The 21,219-nt window shown below is 37.8% G+C and overlaps 1 protein-coding gene across 1 annotated transcript in view; it reads left to right on the top strand.

Moving 5' to 3' along the window:
- Positions 1 to 3,772: 3,772 nt before the first annotated feature.
- LOC120519840 (NACHT, LRR and PYD domains-containing protein 3-like) overlaps positions 3,773 to 21,219 on the top strand; it is a 35,641-nt gene continuing 18,194 nt past the window's right edge. The window contains exon 1 of the mRNA XM_039742623.1: positions 3,773 to 3,880. Within this exon, the coding sequence (XP_039598557.1) occupies positions 3,837 to 3,880 (44 nt within the window). The 5' untranslated portion in view covers positions 3,773 to 3,836. The remainder of the gene's footprint in view (positions 3,881 to 21,219) is intronic.

Genomic DNA, 21,219 nt, shown 5'->3' with positions numbered 1-21,219 from the left:
GGTCCTTGAGTTTGACACATATGGACTAAATAGAACTTGAAAAGATATATTTTTTCAAATGTGATCGCGCAATTCAGATAGAGTTGACGCGCTACTACAGCCTGCATGCCTCAATTAGTCATCCTCCCTCGCCCTTACTTTTTACCGTTCATCTAATGAATAAACTGAGTATGGCTTTACCAAAACAATCATTGATGGCGAATAAAGTATCCATTATTCGAGTATGTAGAGCGGGATATATATATATACTGTACATATATATATACCCGCGTCGCATGGAGAAGTAGTGTGTTAAAAAGGTAGAAAAGAAAAGGGAACATTTTAAAAATAACGTAACATGACTGTAAATATACAGTATTTGTTTTGTGAGTGTTACTGAGTGTTGCGGTCATCAAGGATTTGATTATCATTATTTCTTTCAATCAGGTTCGTATTTGTAGGATGTGTTGTGTTCAAGTTACATTCCGTGTTTGTCAATCGTTGTAAAGATGACAGGTTTCATTCATCGATTCGTTTCTTACTGCATCAATAATCAGCTCGTCTTCTTCTTTATCTGAGACCTGACACACTGCATGCACGGGTTTTTACACTGTCTTCCTTTAGCGGGACGTTGACTTTTTCCACTGTGTGCTTTGTTTCCGCAGTAGTTGGATTTATGAATATGCTTGTATGTATGAGACGCTTCATATTTTTTGCTGCCTTTTCAATTGTGTAATTCGGTTTTTGTTCAGCGCTCTTTGGAACTGTTGCCTTTTATCTGTACACTGCGTCAGTTCACGTGAGCCACTTGGTGTACATGCATCGAAGGTTCCCAGCTGTGCTGGTGCCATCTCCTGCTATGTCCATGGCTGTATTTAATGTTACCTTAGTCCTGGCACTTAAAACTTTCTCTCGCAGTTTCGCTGAGTTTGTGTCAAACACCACCCTGACCATCTCATCTTCCTCTCCATAAGCACAGTCCTTCACCCGTGAATATTTACCCGTGGCAGTTTGCTATTGGATTGCCGCTGACGGACGGCCTTATATGGGCAGGCACTAAATTACAAACGCCAGCGGCAGCCTGTCTATGAACTTAATTTAAAGTGTAGGTTTACATCGTGCTTTGTTTCCAGTAGCAGAACTCATGAATATGGTAGTATATGTCACTCGCGCTTCTTATTGTTTCGCTGCCTTCTCAATTATATAATGCATGTTTTCTTAAGCGCTTTTTTGAGGTCTTCCTGGTTTTCTATGTACTGCGTGATTACGTGGAAGGCGTGATGATGTCACACGAAACTCTGCCCCACGGCGTTGAAGCTCATCTCCATTACAGTAAATGGAGAAAACTGCTTCCAGTTATGACCATTACGCGTAGAATTTCGATATAAAACCTGCCCAACTTTTGTAAGGAAGCTGTAAGGAATCAACCTGCCAAATTTCAGCCTTCCACCCACACGGGAAGTTGGAGAATTAGTGATGAGTCAGTGAGTGAGTGAGTGAGTGAGTGAGTGAGTGAGTGAGGGCTTTGCCTTTTATTATTATAGATACACAGCACTTCTCTTTGTGTTTCATTTTTAGAAGTCACTATGGAGCCAGGCAGCACTTTTAATGGCTTTTAATTCTCTGCTACAAGAGTTTAGATGAAGTTTTGTCTCTTTTGTCAGCTGCCCAGTAGCAAAGGCACATTGTGAGTGAGTGCTGTGGGTGCATCTCAGCAGCAGATGATGTGGTGGTGTGGCAGGTCAAGTATCTGCGGTGGTTAAAGTGATGGAGATGTCAGAAGGTGTAGTGCAGCTCAGCAGTAGGACATCAAGTCATTAACAGGTCTTGGATCTGCTAATAGGAAGTAAGTGGTACTTGGAGAACAAAACACATAAAAAAGTAGAGTGCTTAAGTAGTTATAACGTAGATAAAGATAACACATTCAGCAGGCAGCTTACAGCCAAGGTTATCATAGTTTTGCCTTTTATATTAGTTTTATTTCTATATTTTTTGACCTTATTTGTAAATTCAATTTAGTTTTGTTGTCCTTCATTATATATTTTAGTTTTAATTTAGCTTTTATTTCAAAAAGGCATTTCTATTTTATTTTTATATCTGTTAGTTTTAGTTTTAGTTATTATGGTCTGGTTAAAGAGCTACTGTGGAGTTTAGTCACAATCAGACAGAACTTTAAATGGGTTTTGACATAATATGAGTTTAATGTTAGTGGAAGCTTACTACACTACATGGTTTATTATCTGGTTTTGTTTTTGTCTGATAAAAACAAGCATGATCAAAACCAATTACTGAATGTGAACAATTTTATACAATTTGTGCTGAACAAATGTGCACTGACTGTTGACCAGTTATCCAGTGGCAGTACTCTTAATATTCTCATTATAATCAGCTAATATACCCCTCAAGTGAAAATACAGCATTTTTTAATGAAATCAGGGTGTAAGGCTAGGGTGCTGATCTGGTTTTGACATCATGCATGCTTAATCGCGTCTCAGAGCATTTAGGTCCCAAATGGATATGGGTGTTTGGGAGGATGTGCTTCTCTTGGGTTGATTGGGGTGCTTGGCTGATCGCTAACTCAAGTGAAAATCCATTCAGATCAGTCAGGTGTATAAAGGAAGCCTACAAGGCAGAGAAGAGGATCTGAACAGAGATAACAAGAAACCACAGGCAAAAAGAAAGATAAAAACAACTGAAGAAAAGATTTTGAGGGTTAAAGAAAAGAACAGAAGAGAGAACAGAGGTTACACAAGGAAGGAAAAGAGGCAGGGCAATGATGAACCTGTGTTATCTGGAAAGGAGGCAGGTAGTCAGGAGTAAACAGCATGGAAGTGAGTGGCAGGCCTGTCATGAGGTGTCTCCCAGATAGACACCAACAGCCTGTGTATGGGAGACATGCATGAGGTCCAGAGGAGTGTCCTTTGAATGCCGACGGACTGCCCGGTAGAACCCTGAACCAATGTTTAAGGGAAGACTGCAAGCCCCTGATGAGATAAGCTGAGGAAACGCCAGATTTTATACATAGTTGTTTGGATTTGTGTCTGTTTTTAGAAGATGATCCTTCTGTGATTTTAACCTCGGCTTTACTGGAATTATTTATTGTTTTAACTTCCACTGGATACTTATTTATTTATCAAAGATCATTTTTCCACTGCACCTTTTACACTTTTGCTTGAATTTTAATAAAAGAAAAGAACACTTTTGCACCATCCCTTGTTGAATGTGTGTGTCCTCATTTGCCTGGCTCATCTCAGTACATGCTATCGATGGTTAAGGGTTTTAGAGCCTTTTGGAAGCACCAGGAAGTGTGTAGGCAACCTCAACCATGTACAGCTCTGTGGTGTCACACTAGCCTTGCAAAGCATCATGGGCCACTTGGAAAAAGGTTTGTCTAAGCTGACCATGAGGTGAATTTTCGGAAAAATATCAGTGAACACGGTCACAGGCAAACACTGCACATTCACTGTGAAAACGCTTTGACAATTTCACCGATCAGCACTGTTTGGTATGAGAGGTAGAAAACACAAATTGAAAATATGGGCCAGAATTACAGAAAAGAATAGGACTCTGTTTCTCTGAGACAGAAGTGCTAAGGATGGTACAATTGTGTGGCCAGTATAAAAAAATCTGCAGAAATGTAAATGTAAATGTCAAATTAGGGAACTTAAATTGTTGTTTGAAATGTGTTTTATAAAAATAAACAGGCAACAATGTAGTAGTTTATCCAATTTAACCTCTCATTAGTGTACTTTGGGAAATTAATTTCAAGTGATTTCTCTTTTGTCAAAATCAGCCAACTACATCTGTGAACATCTGGAGAAGCTTGAGCTGTCACAAAAAATATCAACGAAGACATCATGAAAATGTTGGCACTAACTCTCCACCTCTACCGATGTGTCAGGTGAGTAACAAATCTTCAAGAGTTTAATTCTACTGTCATTAAACACCACAGTGTGTTACTTAATCCAATCCTAAGATGATCTAGCAGAAGTGATGTAACTAAACACATTTAAAATTTTCTTCTTCTACCTACCCATTATCTGAACCTGATTAATCCTAGTTAAAGATATTAAAATGTGAAACCTGCCCTAAGATCATGAGGCAAAAGGCAAAACCAACCTTGAATGGCTAACCAGACTGTAAAATAAGTAAATTAAATTGTTAAATCTTTGACTGGTGTATTATTTAGGTGCTCCTTTGTATCAGGAGATTGAGACAGGAGACTGTTCAAGACAGTCCATTAGCCCCATGCCAGGTGAGACATTACTTTAACTTAGCATCTCATCCACTGACCAGGCTCACTAAATACCTGGCTCAAGCTGGTGATCCTTGGCTAATGTGCAGAGCGTGTACTGCAACCAGACATCAGTCTTGTCTATGGATTGTGATGAGAGATGTGTTATGTGTGTTGCTTCTGTATGAAACTTGACCAATACACAGCACTTCTCCTTGTGTTTTGTTTTTGGAAGTCATTATGGAGCCAGACAGCACATTTAATGTTTTTATTCTTCTCTACAAAAGTTTAGAAGAGGTATTTGCTCTTTTATCAGCTGCCTAGTAGTAAAGGCACATTGTGAGTGAGTGCTGTGTGTGTATCTCAGCAAATGACGTGGTGGTGTGGCAGGTCAAGTAGCCATGGAGGTTAAAGTAATGGAGATGTCAGAAGGTGTAGTGCAGCTCAGCAGTTGGACATCACGTCATTAACTGGTCTTGAATCTGCTTATAGTGGCACTTAGAGAACAAAATGCACGTAAAAAGTAGTGTGCTTAAGTAGTTATAACATAGATAAAGATAAAAACACATTCAGCAGGCACCTTACAGTCAAGGTCATTATAGTTTTGCCTTTTATATTAGTTTTTATTTCAATATTTTTCTGACCTTATTTGTAAATTCAATTTAGTTTTACTTCTCTTTCATTGTGTATTTTTAGTTTTAATTTAGATTTTATTTCAAAAAGACATTTCTATTTTATTTTTATATCTATTAGTTTCAGTTTTAGTTTTAATAATTATGGTACGGTTAAAGAGCTATTATGGAGTTTAGTTTTGTGTCACAATCAGAAAGAACTTTACACTTGATGAGTTTGGATATAATATGAGTTTAATGTTAGTGGAAGCTAACTACACTAGATGGTTTACTAATTGGTTTTGTGTTTGTCTGATAAAAATAAGCAGGATCAAAACCAGATACTGAATATAAGCAAGTTTATGCAATCTTATAATTTAAAACATATTTATTTGTGCTGAACAAAAGTGCACTGACTGTTAACACTTTTCATCTTTTCCTTTAATTGACCAGAAAGGGACAACTTGTAATGAAATTTAGGTGAATTTTAAAGTTTGAGGGTTTTTACAGCACACAACATACCCTGCTCCAAGACAATGTGCTTATTATGAAAGCCTTCAATATTGCACTGAAAAATCTCCTATACTGGGCTTTGTTATTTTCTACCAGTCATATTGATTTCTGATTTCATCACAGACACATACAATTTACAGACAGAATTCTGCCACCTTGCAGGCCTGAAAAGATGTCAATAATTAGAAAACAGATTCTACTGTGTTCTGACAGGAGTGATCATGAAAATCATGGGGCTTAGGAAGAACAGGACTCTTAGGCTTGAATCAGTTTGCACACCCCACGTGGCTCCACTGAGAGAAACAAAGAAAAACAAGCATGTAGTGTGAAGGTAGTGACACTCAAATAGCCCATGCATAAGAACAGTAAACCATTATTGTGCAGATTAAGAGTAGGTAATAGGTGTATGGTCAGGCACAAAACGATAGAGAGAGCATCTGAAATTAGGAACAATATGTACATGATATAAGCCTGTTTATCCAGAGCAGAATCGCTGGAAAACTGGAGCCTACTCCAGCAGGTTTGGATGCAAGGCAGGAAAATTCCCGGTATGCAATGTGTCTTATATGGCTGATGTTAAGAACAAAAAGAATATTTTAAAAGAGAGAGAGAAAACTTGAAAAAGGGGACAGGTATTTTAAAAAGTAATTCTGCTACTGGATTATTTTCATAATATCAGGTATTTTGAGCTGTGAATATAAAATAAAAAATTATAACTTAATAAATATAGAATAAATACAAAAACATATTAGTAGGTTTAATTTTTCACCATTTGGCAGACTCTTTTCTCCTATTAGGCTGAAGTCCAAATATCAAATTAAAACTTTCACAAAAAGTACAAGGATAATATGACAGCTTCCAAGGTTCAGTGGTAAGAACTTCTGACTTGTAATTAACAGGCCACCAGTTTGATACTGACTGCCTCGTATATTTACAGTTTTGAGTAGTGAGCTGCTCTAATTGTTAATATTATACAATAAAAACATACATTTGATTTGCATCTCTAACAGCCAATGTACATTTATACTACTTGTAAAAGTTAGCGTTTTTTTTTCACTTTCATTCAGTCATGATTACGATACAAATTAATTAAACAGGCTTTGCAATCAGAACTCAACCTCTTGACAACAAAAGAAACAAAACAACTCATTTTAAATCACAACATCATTACTATGAACACAGAGAGAAAGCTAATAAATTCTTAACTCAACAAATCCACAAGCAGGAAGCTCGAAATGCAGTCCAGGCAATTACCAACACAGACAGAGACAAAATCATTGATCTTAAAAATATAATGCACACATTTAGAGTAGACTACTATAAGTCCTTATATTCTATTCAGATTAAAGAAGACAAGATATGACCTAAAGTGTTTTTGGATGCATTATAGATACCACAGCTAGATACTCTCAGTGCAGAAGAATTGACAAAACTCTGGCACCATCAGAATTACTAGATAGATAGATAGATAGATAGATACTTTATTAATCCCAAGGGAAATTCACATACTCCAGCAGTAGCATACTGATAAAAACAATATTAAATTAAAGAGTGATAAAAACAATATTAAATTAAATTAAATATTAAATTAATTACTAGATGTTATGAACTCACTTCAGAGTGGTAAAGCAGCAGGCCCTGGTGGCTACCCTGCTGATTTTTATAAAAAATTCTCAATTAAATTAGCTCAATTTTTATTAGCAACATTTACAGAACCTAGAGACAATAAAGTTCTACCTCAAACTTTTCACCAAGCATGTTTCCTAAGCAAAGTAAGGACTTATTACAATGTTAAATTAAGATACTCTCCAAAGTCCTTGCCAGTAGGATTGAGAAAGTTCTTCCGTCGATAATATCACAAGACCAAATGGATTTATTAAAGGTAGACACTTAGCTTTCAATCTTTGTCGTTTGTTTAATGTAATATATTCACCCACAAAGTCTAACAACTAAGAGATACTTTATTATTATTGTTGGATGCAGAAAAATAATTTGATATGACTGAATGGAACTACCTTTTACTACATTAGAGATATTTGGGTTTGGCCCGAACATTTGTGCATAGGTTATACCACTGTATACCAATCCAGAAGCTTCAGTTTGTATTAACAACATTAATTCAGACTACTTTAAACTAGAACGTGGTACTAGACAAAGATGCCCCCATCACCACTGCTTTTTGCAATTGCCATACCGTCACTGGCATTTCACTGTTGAAATGCTTATAAGATAATGGGGGTTATCAGAGGAGGACTTGAACAGAAAATTTCTCTATATGCAGATGATATGGTACTGTATATATCAGATCCACAAAATACTGTGAATGCAGTCCTAACAATACAAACAGAATTTCAAAATATTTCTGGTCTCAGAATTAATTTGACTAAAGGTTTGCTCTTTCCAGCCAATTCTCCAGCACACAATATTAGATTGGACACCTTCCCTTTTATAATCACAGATCAGTTTAAATACCTAGGGGTAAACATCACAAGTAAACATAAAGCTCTTAATCAACAAAATTTTGCTGTCTGCTTGGAAAACCTTAAGTAAGACTTGCATAGATGGTCAACCCTTCATCTCACTTTAGCTGGAAGAATTAACACTGTTAAAATGAATATCCTTCCTAAGTTTCTCCCTTTATTTCAAAGCATTCCAATATACACCAACAAATCATTTTTGAGAAGTTAGATTCAATCATAACCTCTTTCATTTAGAATTCAAAAGATCCACGCACCCAAAGGGCAGAACGTTTTAATGTCTGGAAAACATTTGGGATTAAACCACTTGGAGACCTGTACATAGACAACATACTATGAACAATTACACTCCAAATTTAACCTTCCAGTAACACATTTCTTTCACTTCCTTCAAATTAGAAACTTTGTTAAACAAAATCTGCCCAACTTTCCTCACCTCCCACCTACTTCTACTCCAGAAAAAATATTGATTAGTCTTGAGGACTCAGACAGCATTTCCAGTAACATATAAAAACATTTTAAAGTCCCTCCCTTTCAAAGATCCCAGAGTACAGTGGGAAAAGGATCTCTGCAAACATTGCAATCAAGTTCCAGGGTCTGCACTAAATTAACATCATTCTGGACCAAAATCTTTAAATACATATCAGACAGCCTTGGAGTCACAATCCCTCCTAATCCATTAACAGCTGTGTTTGGGGTACTTCTACATGAGCTTAAAGTGGAGAAGGGCAAACAAACTGTCATGGCCTTTACTACACTATTGGCACTTAGACTTATTTTGCTCAACTGGCAGAATCCTAAGCCGCCTCTTTTCAGTCAGTGGGTAACTGATGTTTTATATCATTAAAATTGGAAAAAAAAATTAAATACTCACTTAGTGGATCTGTGCAAAACTTTTTTCAAACCTGGCAGGATCAAATTGCTATCAATTCAGAATAAGTATTTAAATTGAGGTAGCGGATTCTCTTCCCTTTTTATTCTATTTATTTAATTACTTATTTTTTCTGCTATTAAAGTTTCACTGTGTTGGCCTGGCTCTTTCTCCTGGGCTTGACTTGAACCCAGTTTTGTAAAATTTGACTTGCTTGCATGGAATGTTGTTTGATTTTAATAAATTCAATAAAACCTTTTTTTTTTAAAGTTACAAGGTTTAAAGTCTAATGGAAAGAATTTTCATTTAAAAATGAAAACTAAAAATATTTTTAGTAAATTTATTATTTTATTTAATTTAGCTTGTACTTTAATAGGTTAGTTTACTTTAAGTTTTTCGTTTTGGTTTTGTTAATTATTTTATTTCAGTTTATGAAAAGTTTTTTCTAATAACAGTTTCAGTTTTGATTTTAGTTTTTGTTAACTATAATAACCTTGCTTACAGCATGGAAGTAGCAGCAGAAAGAAGGCATGAAATAGAGAGAGCATCCTCAACAGCAAATACAGGGGCTTAGAGAGGACCCGTTTACTTTGTTAAAAGGACTTAACTGCCACCCAAACATGTTTTAATCATCACATCAACACAATGCTAGTTCTTTATGCTACTGAACTTCTTGAAAACTGGCTTTGATGAAGTCTGCTCCCAGGAGGTCTCTATTTGCAGGAGATGCTAGCAGAACTCAAGGAGGAAACCACTGAGCTGCATTGTAGTTAGAAATTGGCAAATTTTTCCCAGTTGTCCTTTATGGGAGACAGTAGGGACCTCCAAAGTGAGGTGGGAGGAGACTTCATATCAGAGAGGTAAAACAGGTGGGTTATGTACTGTCTAGGGGCATCAACCTCAGAGTTTTATTGTCCAACTGATTTCTTTACATTCCTGGGGCCTCATGTATAACGCCGTGCGTAGAACTCGCACTATAACATGGCGTAAGCACAAAAGCCGAAATGTGTTTACGCACAGAAAAATCCAGATGCAGGAATCTGTGCGTACTCCAACTTCCACGTTCTTCCGCTACATAAATCCCGATCAGCGTGAAAACTAATGCTCGTGCACGCGCATTATGTAACGCCCCAAATCCTCCCAGAATTACGCCTATTTGAATATGCAAATCAATATAAATCGCCCTTAAGCTCAGCCTTCTGTGAAAAGACAATGGGAAAAGCACGGGGAAAATATAAGAATTTCAGCGAATACCAAGTGGAGGTAAAGGAAAAACATACAATTTGTTCAAATAAACCGTGGTATAATCAACAAAAGGAAGTTGATTGAGTGACATAGCATGTTGGAGAAACATGAAAGCTCACATCCACAAAATCGCACAGTGCCGGAAATAAAAAAGAAGTCACATATCAAAGTCGCCGTGAAAAGCGAGTTGTAGCCCACTGTCTGAGTGTCATATGAAAGCTTATTAGGGTACAGAGAAAAAAGGCACACGGTGGGGAAAAAGCACGAAATGTCAACTTCAATCTCGACATTTCCACTTTAATCACGTAGTTTATTTTGTCATTTAGTAGAACATTATAAACTTCATCTTAAAATCGTTTAATTAACCAGTTTCTCAAATCACATCGTAATTAAAGTAGCACGTTAAATGCTTTGTTTTGTATTTGATCTTCTACTCGTATGTGCTCTATGTGTGTGAATCACTACTTGCTTCTTAAACTGGCTCTCTTCCTCCAACTGGACACAGAATCCATTACATTCGTGATATTACAGCTCTCTGAATAACTAAAATACTGAGATGTATACGTGATGTCATTTTATGATGATAGGAGTTAAAGCACGTTATTAAACATGTGTTTCACTTCGATGAAATAATTTATTGCAGCAGTACTCAGGGGCTCTAGGCTTGTGGTGGCACTGGGCAGAGGAAGAATCGGTGGCTCCTTGTCGCCAATGTCAGTAAGGTAGCTTATGCACGGTGGATGGCCATGTCCATTGCGGACACTGCATAGCAGCCTCATGCTCATGACACAAGCATTTATCTTTTGTTGAAATTTGTCGCTGCTTTTAGCTGTGTTGTTATTTTCTCTTCTGTTTTATATTCAATATATATTGGCGTAGCCGTCACTGCAGTCCTTGCTTTTCTTTCCCCAAGTAACCGATCGCCACACAATCAGCTCTGTAATAGACGTTAAGCCATCTGTAAGCTTAGCTCTTCAAAACGTTTAAAGAACATTGAAATATCTTCGTAGAGCATGTTTAATTATTCTATCCTTCACGACACTCCCAGTGAAGAATATAGATTATTTAAATGAAGTTAAAGTTTTATGTGTATAATTTAATAAACATATTTTGCTGCATTTCACCTTAAAAATGATATCGTCATCATATGTAAATACGCTTTATAAAGTGGCTCAGGTTGTGCGATATTATAACTGTAGTACAAGTTTACAGTGGGGTGATTGTATTTATAAGTACAAACAGTTCTACAAGGAGCAAATTGATTGACTGCATTTAAAGTTCTTGGGATTAAACTGTTTCTGAACCGCGAGGTCTGTACAGGAAAGGCTTTAAAACGTTTTGCAGTGGCTGAGACAGCGTGTCCTTGAAGCTGTATACCGATAATTCTCTTTCCGATCAGCTGCTGCTGTGATTCACACTCAGATACAGTGATATAAATACACCGAGTGGTGCAGTGAGAGTAATATGGAAAAAGATGATCCGCTGTGGCAACTCCTAACAGGAGGAGCTGAAAGAAGACGAAGAAGAAGAAGAAGAAGAAGTGAGAGTAACAACGCTAAAGCAGTTATGGTATTTGGAATACTATGGCTGTTCCCTGGACCATTATATTGTTACGAGTTAATTACAATCAGATGCATTACACTAATAAACAATATGCGGTTAGTTTCTGTGTATTTATAAAGCTGCGTCATGAAAATAATGAGTAATCACACAAGAACAGTAGCACTGCTTTGACGCTGGGTGCCGCCAGTCTGCAAAACGACGTGGAGAACTTGCGTCGACAAAGTATGAGGTACCGTGGAAAAGTGCGTGGCTTTACGCCAAGTGTAGGTTTTATACATCGCGATTTGAACGTGGAAAAGTTCTTACGCAACATTTCTGTGCGTCGCACCGCTTATACATGAGGCCCTGAGGTGGCCAGAGATTCTGATTACTCTGAGGTGATATGTGGGAATGACGAGACCAAGTGGGTCATCTCAAAATCAGTCCACAGAAAGAGAGAAGTAGTAATAGTGGGGGACTCAGTCATTAAGGGGATTGAGACACAAGTGTGCTCCAGAGTCTCATACACAGGTAGGAGACCTCCCTGGAAGAGTAGATAGACTCCTAGCCAGAGTAGTAGTGTATTCAGTTGTCATTGTCCATGCTTGAAAATAATGACTCAAGTAAGGTCAGGTTATCAGTTCTACAATCCAAATTTAAAGAATTAGGTGCCAAGCTGAATGGCAGAACTGAGAAGGTGGTCTTCTTTGAAAGTCAGCCTGTGCAGGTTTAACACATGGCTCAAACCTTGGTTATGTACAAAAGGACTTTGGTTTATGGAGTTAAGGACTCTACATTTGTACTGGAGGGGCACTGAGGAGGTGTGTGAGTAGTTTAGTTGAGGGACAGGGAGTTTAGGACAGGCCCAGTTTAGACCTTCACATAAAGAGAGACCCAGTAGTGTAAATATAAATATTCAAGTCCACTGTTAAAAAGCCAGAGTAAAGTAAGTAATACATAAAAATATGCTTCACTTAATATTAGGAGAATAAAATGAGTGAGTTAGGTTTATATGTAGCTGCACATAAGTAGGATAGAATAGAAAGAAGAGAAATGTGGCAAATAACAGAAATGGGCACAATAGACAGAATGGGTTACATTTCTTTTATTTCACAGTGGTGTGTTCATGGTCATACAGTCATAAGTGGGATATGAACCCACCAACTCGGAGGGTAAAATCCAAAGCCTTAATGACTACAGCACAATAGTATTGTGGGTGATTGAACTGCTACGTAATTTTATTACAGCAAATATTGAGCTAATGCAACAAAGTCTAAATACAATTTTAAATATGGAGACTTTTGAGGACCAGTGGAGCATTTCTAAAATTGTTTTTCATATAATTCAGGACAAGTTGATCCCAATGTTCATCAGAAATATCAAAGTGGAATTAGAATATACAGACAGTGAAATAGCAAATGCCATACATGTTAAGTAATGGAAAATCACTTAAAATAAAGGAATAGGCGCAGTCAAAGAGGTAGATGTACTAATTAGATTAAAGAGGCTGAAATCTAACAAATCACCTGGGGCCTCATTTATAAAACTTAAAAAAAAAAAAAGGAAAAATAAAATCAGATTTATAAAACCTGCTGTACACACATCTCTGTGTAACCCTTTAAAACCACAACCACCTTGTAACTGTGCACTCCTAAAAACACCTCAATGCTAATCAGCCTCATGCACATGCAATTTCCATGCAGGAGATGTCCATTAGCTGGTAGAGCAGCCTTCCTCCTGACATGTTGAGACCCCGCTACCTGCGTTCAACAGCATTTGGGTGCTCTGCAACTGAGATCACTTGCAGCATTATAGCACTTCTCTTTGTGCTGTAGGTTTGGGAAAGGTGTAAGATGCAAGCGTCTGAGTGGGTAGCCACTTTACCTGACACATGTGAGTGCTGATACAACAAACAGTACAGGCCGAATGAAAACTGAGGTCTACATCAGCTAGTTTGCCTCAAAATAAATGAAGTCTGGGTAGACTGAGGCGATAGAGACGTGATGTTTGTCAGCCTCATCATGGCATCACACATATGTATAAGCAAGAATCACTTTCAGCTGCACAGAGACTGGACTGGTCAAATGTTCCATTCCAGCTTTACAAAGAAAACTAGAGGTTTGGGAATTCTTAAACATAGAACAGTCTCATTTGTAGTATCAGATATTGTATCTGATCCTGAAGGAAATATGTGATTGTCATGGATAATTTATTTAACTGTAAAGTGATTATGATAAATGTTTATGCACCCAATGTTGATGATAGGGAATTCATGCAAAATGTATTTACATCCATTCCTAATGTAAACACTCGTAAAATTAGAATGGCTGGGGACTTTAATTGTGTTTTAAATCCAGACTTAGATAGATCTCCTGTCACAGGGATGATGACATCTAACACTGCAAAGACAATTACACAGTTTGTAACTGATCACAACTTATCAGACCACTGGATGTTTCTAAACCCAAACTCAAGAACATATTCCTTTTACTTACCAGTGCATCATTGCTTACTCAAGAATTGATTATTTTTTTGTAGATAACCATTTCTTGCCTACGATTAAATCATGCAAGTACAATGCTATTGTTATTTCCGACCATGCCCTCTGATCTTGGAGCTAAAATCAGTATACCCCACATACTCATCTCACAGATGGTGTCTTATACCACTTTTATTAGCAGATGAGAACTTTACAGAATTTATATATAAAAAATCATTTTTGAGACAAATACATCCTCAGAGGTCTCTGCAGGAATACTCTGGGAAACCCTGAAGGCCTTCTTAAGAGGACAGATTATTTTATACCTTTCCCACAGAAATAAATTAGAAACCAAAAAGGAATCAGAGCTAACTAGAAAAATTACTAGAATAGATCAAGAACATGCCAGGTTTCCAAGTGAGGCACTTCAAAGGAAAAGGCAGGCTCTGCAATCAGAGCTCAACCTCTTGACAACTAAAGAAACTGAACAACTCTTTTGAAATCAAGACATCATTACTATGAACATGGAGAGAAAGCTAATAAGCTCCTAGCTCAACAAATCCACAAACAAGAAGTTCGAAATGCAATCCCAGCAATCACCAACATAAACGGAGACAAAATCATTGACCATAAAAATGTAATGCACACACTTAGAGACTACTATAAATCCTTATATTCTACTGAGTTTAAAGAAAACAACACACAATCTAATGCATTTCTGGATACATTACAGATACCAAAAATAGATACTCTTAGTGCAGAGGAACTGGAAAAACCTTTGGTACTATCAGAATTACTAGATGCTATAAAGTCAGTTATAACTGAGAAAGCAGCAGGCCCTGATGGTTACCCTGTTGAATTTTATAAGAAATTCTTAACTCAGCTAGCTCCCCTTTTATTAGCAACATTCACACAAGCTAGAAACAATCAAATTCTACCTCAAACTTTTGCCAAGTTTGTAATAACAATGTTAATTCTGACTACTTTAAACTAGACATTGTGCACCAGAAGGCGTGAGCTTATTCAGTGCGAGCAGGAACATGCGGGTGACCGGTTGCTTGTGCTGTAACACACTTGACCTGGTGGCGATCAACACACATGTACTGTACATGTCATGCACGGGGCCACTGAGAAGAGTGTTCATGGCTCACCTTGCAAAGGAGCTTCATCGCCGCTTCTTACAAGAAAAGGCGATGTATAAAGCAAAAGAAGATGCAACATCGACAAGCTTCTTTTCCAAGACCACCGCTCCCAAGGCCTCTTCATTGTAATAGGAACCACAGCATAGAGAGAAGTGTGCATTGCAACAGGTACACATGTCGTAAATGTAGGAAGGACGGTCCTTGTGTGTGTGGAACTGTTAACATTTGAATCTGATGATTGCATATAGCGCAGAACTGACCTCACTGTACTATTCTTTCCTCTACATGCCCTGGAGTACAAAAGAAACACCACCATGCATCAAAGGTGGAGACTGCATGGGCCAGATTGAAGAAAAACAAAAAACATGGTCACTGATTACAAGCACAAGAAGGCATACAAATTAATATGAATAATATGGATAATGTTTCACTCGTGCTGCAATGTTTTCCGAAATGTACTATGACAGGTCATAAAATGAGTTATTCCAAATATCATACTGTATATACCTATGTCTCTGTTTGCTTGTCAGTGAGGCTTTAACATCATGGACCATAAGGTGTGTACTAATTCAGCGTAAGCAGGAACACTCAATAAAACTGGATAAAAAAGAATTCAAGTGAGGGTTAGATACGAAGAAGGCAGATTCACCAGTGTTTGTGTGTCAGCTTTTATTCCTCCAGATCAAAGAATTTCCAGTTCCAATGTTTCAAAACACCACTCACATCTACAGTTATTCCGAGTTTCAGATAAAAGTAACCATGTAAGATCTGGGGCAGGGGTGAGTGTTGTATCGTGGTCGTGACTGAGAGAATAAAAGTGAAAAAAAGGCTAACTTTTACAGGTATTATAAATGTACACCGGCTGTTACAGACGCAAATGAAATGTATGTTTTTATTGTGTAATAACAATAAGAGCAGCTCACTACTCTAAATGGTAATTTCCCGGGAGCTGGTTTCAAACTCGCGACCTCTGGATTATAAGTCGGCAGTTCTTACCGCTGCACCATGGAAGCTATCATATTGCACTTGTACCTTTTGTGAAAGTGTTTATTTGATATTTGGCCATCAGCCTTCACACATACAGTTCATGTCTACATTTTGTTATTCATTATTAAAACATGAAAAACATTTCTGTGTAAACAACGTGTTTACATAGATTGTTGTAGACACAGAACACACATGAAATTATTTCCCTTTAAAATTTTGGATAGCTCACTCCCAGATAATCAATGAAGGCAGGAACTGGGAGAACTTCTTGCCCGTTCTGAGGTGGTGGGGGATGGTATAGCAGGCTGCTTGCTGCTTGGGATTATCGACACATTTAGAAGACAAAAGATCTGACAGAGAGATATGAAAGGATTGAAGGTGGGCCAGATTTTTCGTTTTTCGTTGGCTCTGGTAATTCAAGTGTTAAACACGACTGTCAATGATCAAACAGATAAAGTGGCCTAATGAGTGTAGCCAACAAGATCAAATGTTTCAACCCAAGAAACCAATCTGTGCATCACATTGCTGTTAAGCTTTAAACGAGCACGCATTTCAAGAGATTTGTTCATGTTGCAACGACTTCCACTGCACAGATGGCCACACAGTGAAAATATTTGCTTGACGAATGCCTGTAATGCAGGTTCACAGACGAGGTCCTCAGCCACTGGCTCCAGAAGACTGTATGTTGACGATTTCTTCTGCCAGTATTGAAGCAGTGACGGCGGTGATGTTTATGGGTGGTTAGGTACTTACTACTTCAGAGTCAAATTTACAAATATATGAACCCCAAAGATTAGCTTATTCAGTATTCAATTGGCAGCCTGCACATTGACTACTGATTATGTTTCATATCTCATCAGCATTCTTTACACACACATAGGTAAGGCTCATATTTGGCTAAGAAAGAAGCGTTACATGCGCCTACCCTTCTCCACAAAATCTCTTTCACTTTCTTGTAAAAGTCCTCCTTATTTTCCTTTAGTTTTAAAAGCTTAATCTTCCATTTTGGCAGTCAGTTGGAAGAAAAAATAAAAATAAACAGACCTCTGCACTGCACTTGACTTTCTGATATCGCCGACTTATTGGCACCTCTACGTAGAAGAACAGCAGGAATGAGCACCTGTTGGGCTCACATGCGCCTCTTCAGGGTGGCACGGTACTGTCTGCCTCACCTCGTGCCTTTTCACTGCGGTTTTATGTTTGATCAGCAAGACTAAATATGTCAGACACATTCATTAAAGATTTTAGCCAGACTGGAAAGTCAGGGTGTATAATAAACATGTCTGCAAGCCTTATATTAGCGACATACAGAGAGACAGCAACAGGCATGCGCCAATTATATGCATCAACCCAGTGTGTGAGGGAGAGCACAGTCCAAGGGGAGGTGAGTATCATCACTGCCTCACCTTGCGTTGTTCCCCTGTGTTTGAACAGGAAATGAGCCAATTCCACAATTTTGACTATAAACATTATCAAAAGTATTGTAATCATACAGAAAACAAATTTATAGCATAGACCAGTGGACAAATTTATTTTATGTTATCATTATTAGTTTTTACTTTATATGCTGACAGGCAAGACTGCATGTCCCTGTATGAAGTGCAGTCCTGATGCCGGAGAAGTACTGGACTTCCACTAAGTCCTGAGCCAGCTGGCCCTGCACTGAAACTCCGAGACTCTTTTCTTTTTCTCTCATGATACATTTGTTTTATTATCAACTGTGCTGTAATTAAAGTATTATAACACATTACTATCTTGCTTTCTACCCACAAACATATGTGCAAAACTCACCATCGTCAACCAAACATTCTTACTGCTTCAACCCAACGAGCGAATGTGCTCAACAAACAAACAGTGGTCCTTACGGATGTTGCGCCACGTGAATACAGTAAGCCCAAGTTACGAGATCACCAAATAGTAAATGGCACAATGTAACAGAACACTTAGAACGACCTACAAAACAACTACATGTGAGAGACTGAACCGGATTGAATGAAAATACAATTGCTGGTTTTTTCGCTTTACTTAGTTTTCGTTCTTGTTTTAGTTTGTTCACATATCCCTAATTTTATTTTTATTTAGTTTCAGTTTCTCTGTTTGCCTTAATTTCAGTTCTCGTTCTGGTAAAATGAAAACAATGTTTTTGTTCTAGTTCTCGTTTTTGTTATCACTGCATCAGAGTCATCACTTTGAGGTTTAATATGTTTGTCATGTTAACAAACTTTATGATAACAGCCTGGTAATATGAATTTTTATAATTTATATCACAGAATCATTCTCATCATTTATAATAATAATATTACAATAATGCATACAAGTCATCATTCGGCTGGTTTGGCTTTATTTCCCTACTTTTTCAAAGGTGTTGTCATTTCACAGCTTCTCCAAAATGTTGCATATTCGTTCGAGAGAGTTGCCATAAATATACATACATTCCCTGTCAAGATAAATAACACACAAGTGAGGCCTCACCTGGAGCGTTGTGTGCATATCTCCATATTGCATAACTTTAAAATTAATCCTTAAAAAAGGTTTTTCTTTAAAACCTTGGGTCTTCTTCGACTTTTTAACCTTTTCCCACTTTTATTTGTGGTTGATGTGCTTGATAAACCTTCTCAGTCCTTCACCTACTGCCCAGTCAGACCCTTTTTTCAGATGTTCTTTGGCCTCATTCACTTTCTCTTCCCCTGTACTCACATTCCCATCAATTTTTTGCCCAAATATTCATTGTCTCTCCTCCTCATATGTCCATACCGCTTCCATAAACTTTCTTGATCTTCCTTAGATCTCTCTCCTACTTTAATTGAACCTCTGATTGTCTCATTTTTTATTCTGTCATTTTTGTAACTCCACACATCCATCTCATTTCTGCCACATCTAATTTGTTCTCCTGTGCTCCCTTTACTGCCTATATCTTAGCTCCATACTTCATTGCCTGGTCTTACCACTGTCTTAAAAACTCACCTTTCCATCACCAGATCAAAGAGGTTAGAACTTCAAGAAGACCCTGGTGCACACCCTTTCTAACTAGGATCTTATCTGTTACCCCAACACTACTTTTAACCCGAGTCCTCACTCCCTCAGACATATCCTGGACTATCCTCACTCACTTCTCTGGTTCTCCTTTCTATCTCACACACCTCCAGACTTCTTGACGTGACACTCTAACATAAGTTTTCTCCAAAACATTAAACACAATATGCAAGCCTTTCAGTTCTTCTTAATGTTTCTCTATCAGCTGTTTCAATGCAACAACTGCATCAGTTAGTTCTACTCCATGGCATTAAACGAAACTGCTATTCACCTATGGTGGTCTTTTCTCTAAGCCTTCTCTATAACCCTTTCACAACTTTTCATTTTGTATGACATTAGCTTTATCCCCTACAGCTTCCACAATCCTGAATGTCACCCTTCTCCTTATAAATGTGTTGAATCACTCTGTTCCTCCATCTGTCTGGTATTCTCCCTGTTCATAGATCTTCTGCACTAGATTCCACAACACGTCTACTTCCTCTTCTGCTAATCTCTTCCACAGTTCTGCTGATATTTCATCCAATCCAGTTGTCGTTCCATTTTTATTCATTTAGTGTCTCCTTATTTCTCCCATTTGTTATTCTTGGTAGTAACCCTTCTACAAATCCTACCCTTGGATTTTCTTCATTCACCAGCTTTTCAAAGTACCTCTTTCAGCTATTCTTGATCCTTTCATGCTCACTGAAGACCAGACTTTGCCTATCTTTCATCTGCTTTATCAGACTAAAATCCTTCCCTGACTTGTTCATAGCTTTCATATTCTACAAATCAGGGTCTATCTTCCTCTTTTGTCTCCATGTTTTCTTACACATTACCCAAAGCTTGCCCCGTGGCTCTCACCACTGCCTTCTTTGACTCCTTGTTTGTCTGCCTATACATTTCTCTATCTTCCTCCCTCACTGATTGGCACCATGTCTTAGCCTTTTACACATCCTGCACCTCTCTGTTTTACCACCATGTCTCCTTGTTCACAGGTGGTGTCCTTTCTGTCATCCTACCAGACACCTCTTCATCTGCTCTTAATACGTCTTTGCTATTCTTCTCATATCATTCCTTCACACATTTAGATGACTGCACTTCATTTCACACGTTCCCCTAAACCTGTTCTTCAGCCATTGCTCTTTTAATCTCCTCCACTGTATCTTTGGTGCTGCTTATTCTGCTTTTATTCTCCTGTTGATTTTGATCTCCCAGTCCAACGCCACCACTTTATGCTGCACACTCACACTTTGCCCATGTATGACCTTACAATTCTTTATCTATTTTAGATGAGACCTTCTACTCATTAGAAAGACTCTGATTATCCATCCAGCACTCAGCTCTACACCCTTAACAGAGCTCTGGTCAGATGGCCACTTCTCTGCTTCCAGCTCATGGCTGTTCCTCATTTTGTCTGATCTTCTGCCTCTTTCCTTGTTTTTGTCCTCTAATCTAACTCTTACATGTGGTCACCATCTGTGATGGTGTGTTTGTTATTTGAAATTGATGGTATTGTCTAAAAAATAATAAAATGTGATCATTAAATAAATCAGTAAATTGATGCTACAGGGTTTCAGGCATTTCAGGTTTTATTTCCACATTTTGTAGAGTCATAACATGGTGAAAGAAACATGGGGGTATAACCAAGGGCTAACCTTGGAGCTTCTAAATAAGCCAGGCTGGAAAAAGTGATAAAAACTAGTGAAGTGGAAGAATTAATAGATAGACAAAAATTTATAAAAGAAAAGTGTATAACATGAAAACTGGAATAAAGTAAAAGTAGGCTCAGAAAGAAATGACTCATGTAAAAGTACAATAGGGTCTCCAGTAAAACAAATCGCGTGAGGACTGGCTGGTCCTTTACATGACTAACCTCAGCTACTGGCTGACCACCAGCAGCTTGATTTATGTGAGCACTTGAAGTAAAAAGATCAGTTAGTGTTTATCACAAAGTAGTTGTGACTTGTGCCATTGGGGTCTTTAAATATTTATATCTTTCTACACCCATCTTCTCTCACTGATTCACTCATTTAAAATGATCCGAGTTTAAATCTGGCCTTCAATAAAAATGGCAAAAAATAAAGGGATTGGGAGAAAGATGTGAATTGAGAGCCAGGAGAAGAGATC

The sequence above is a fragment of the Polypterus senegalus genome, unplaced genomic scaffold, assembly GCF_016835505.1.
Source record: "Polypterus senegalus isolate Bchr_013 unplaced genomic scaffold, ASM1683550v1 scaffold_4804, whole genome shotgun sequence".
NCBI lineage: Eukaryota > Metazoa > Chordata > Cladistia > Polypteriformes > Polypteridae > Polypterus > Polypterus senegalus.
Note: the sequence above shows the minus strand (reverse complement) of the source record. Positions and strands in the feature narration are given on the sequence as shown.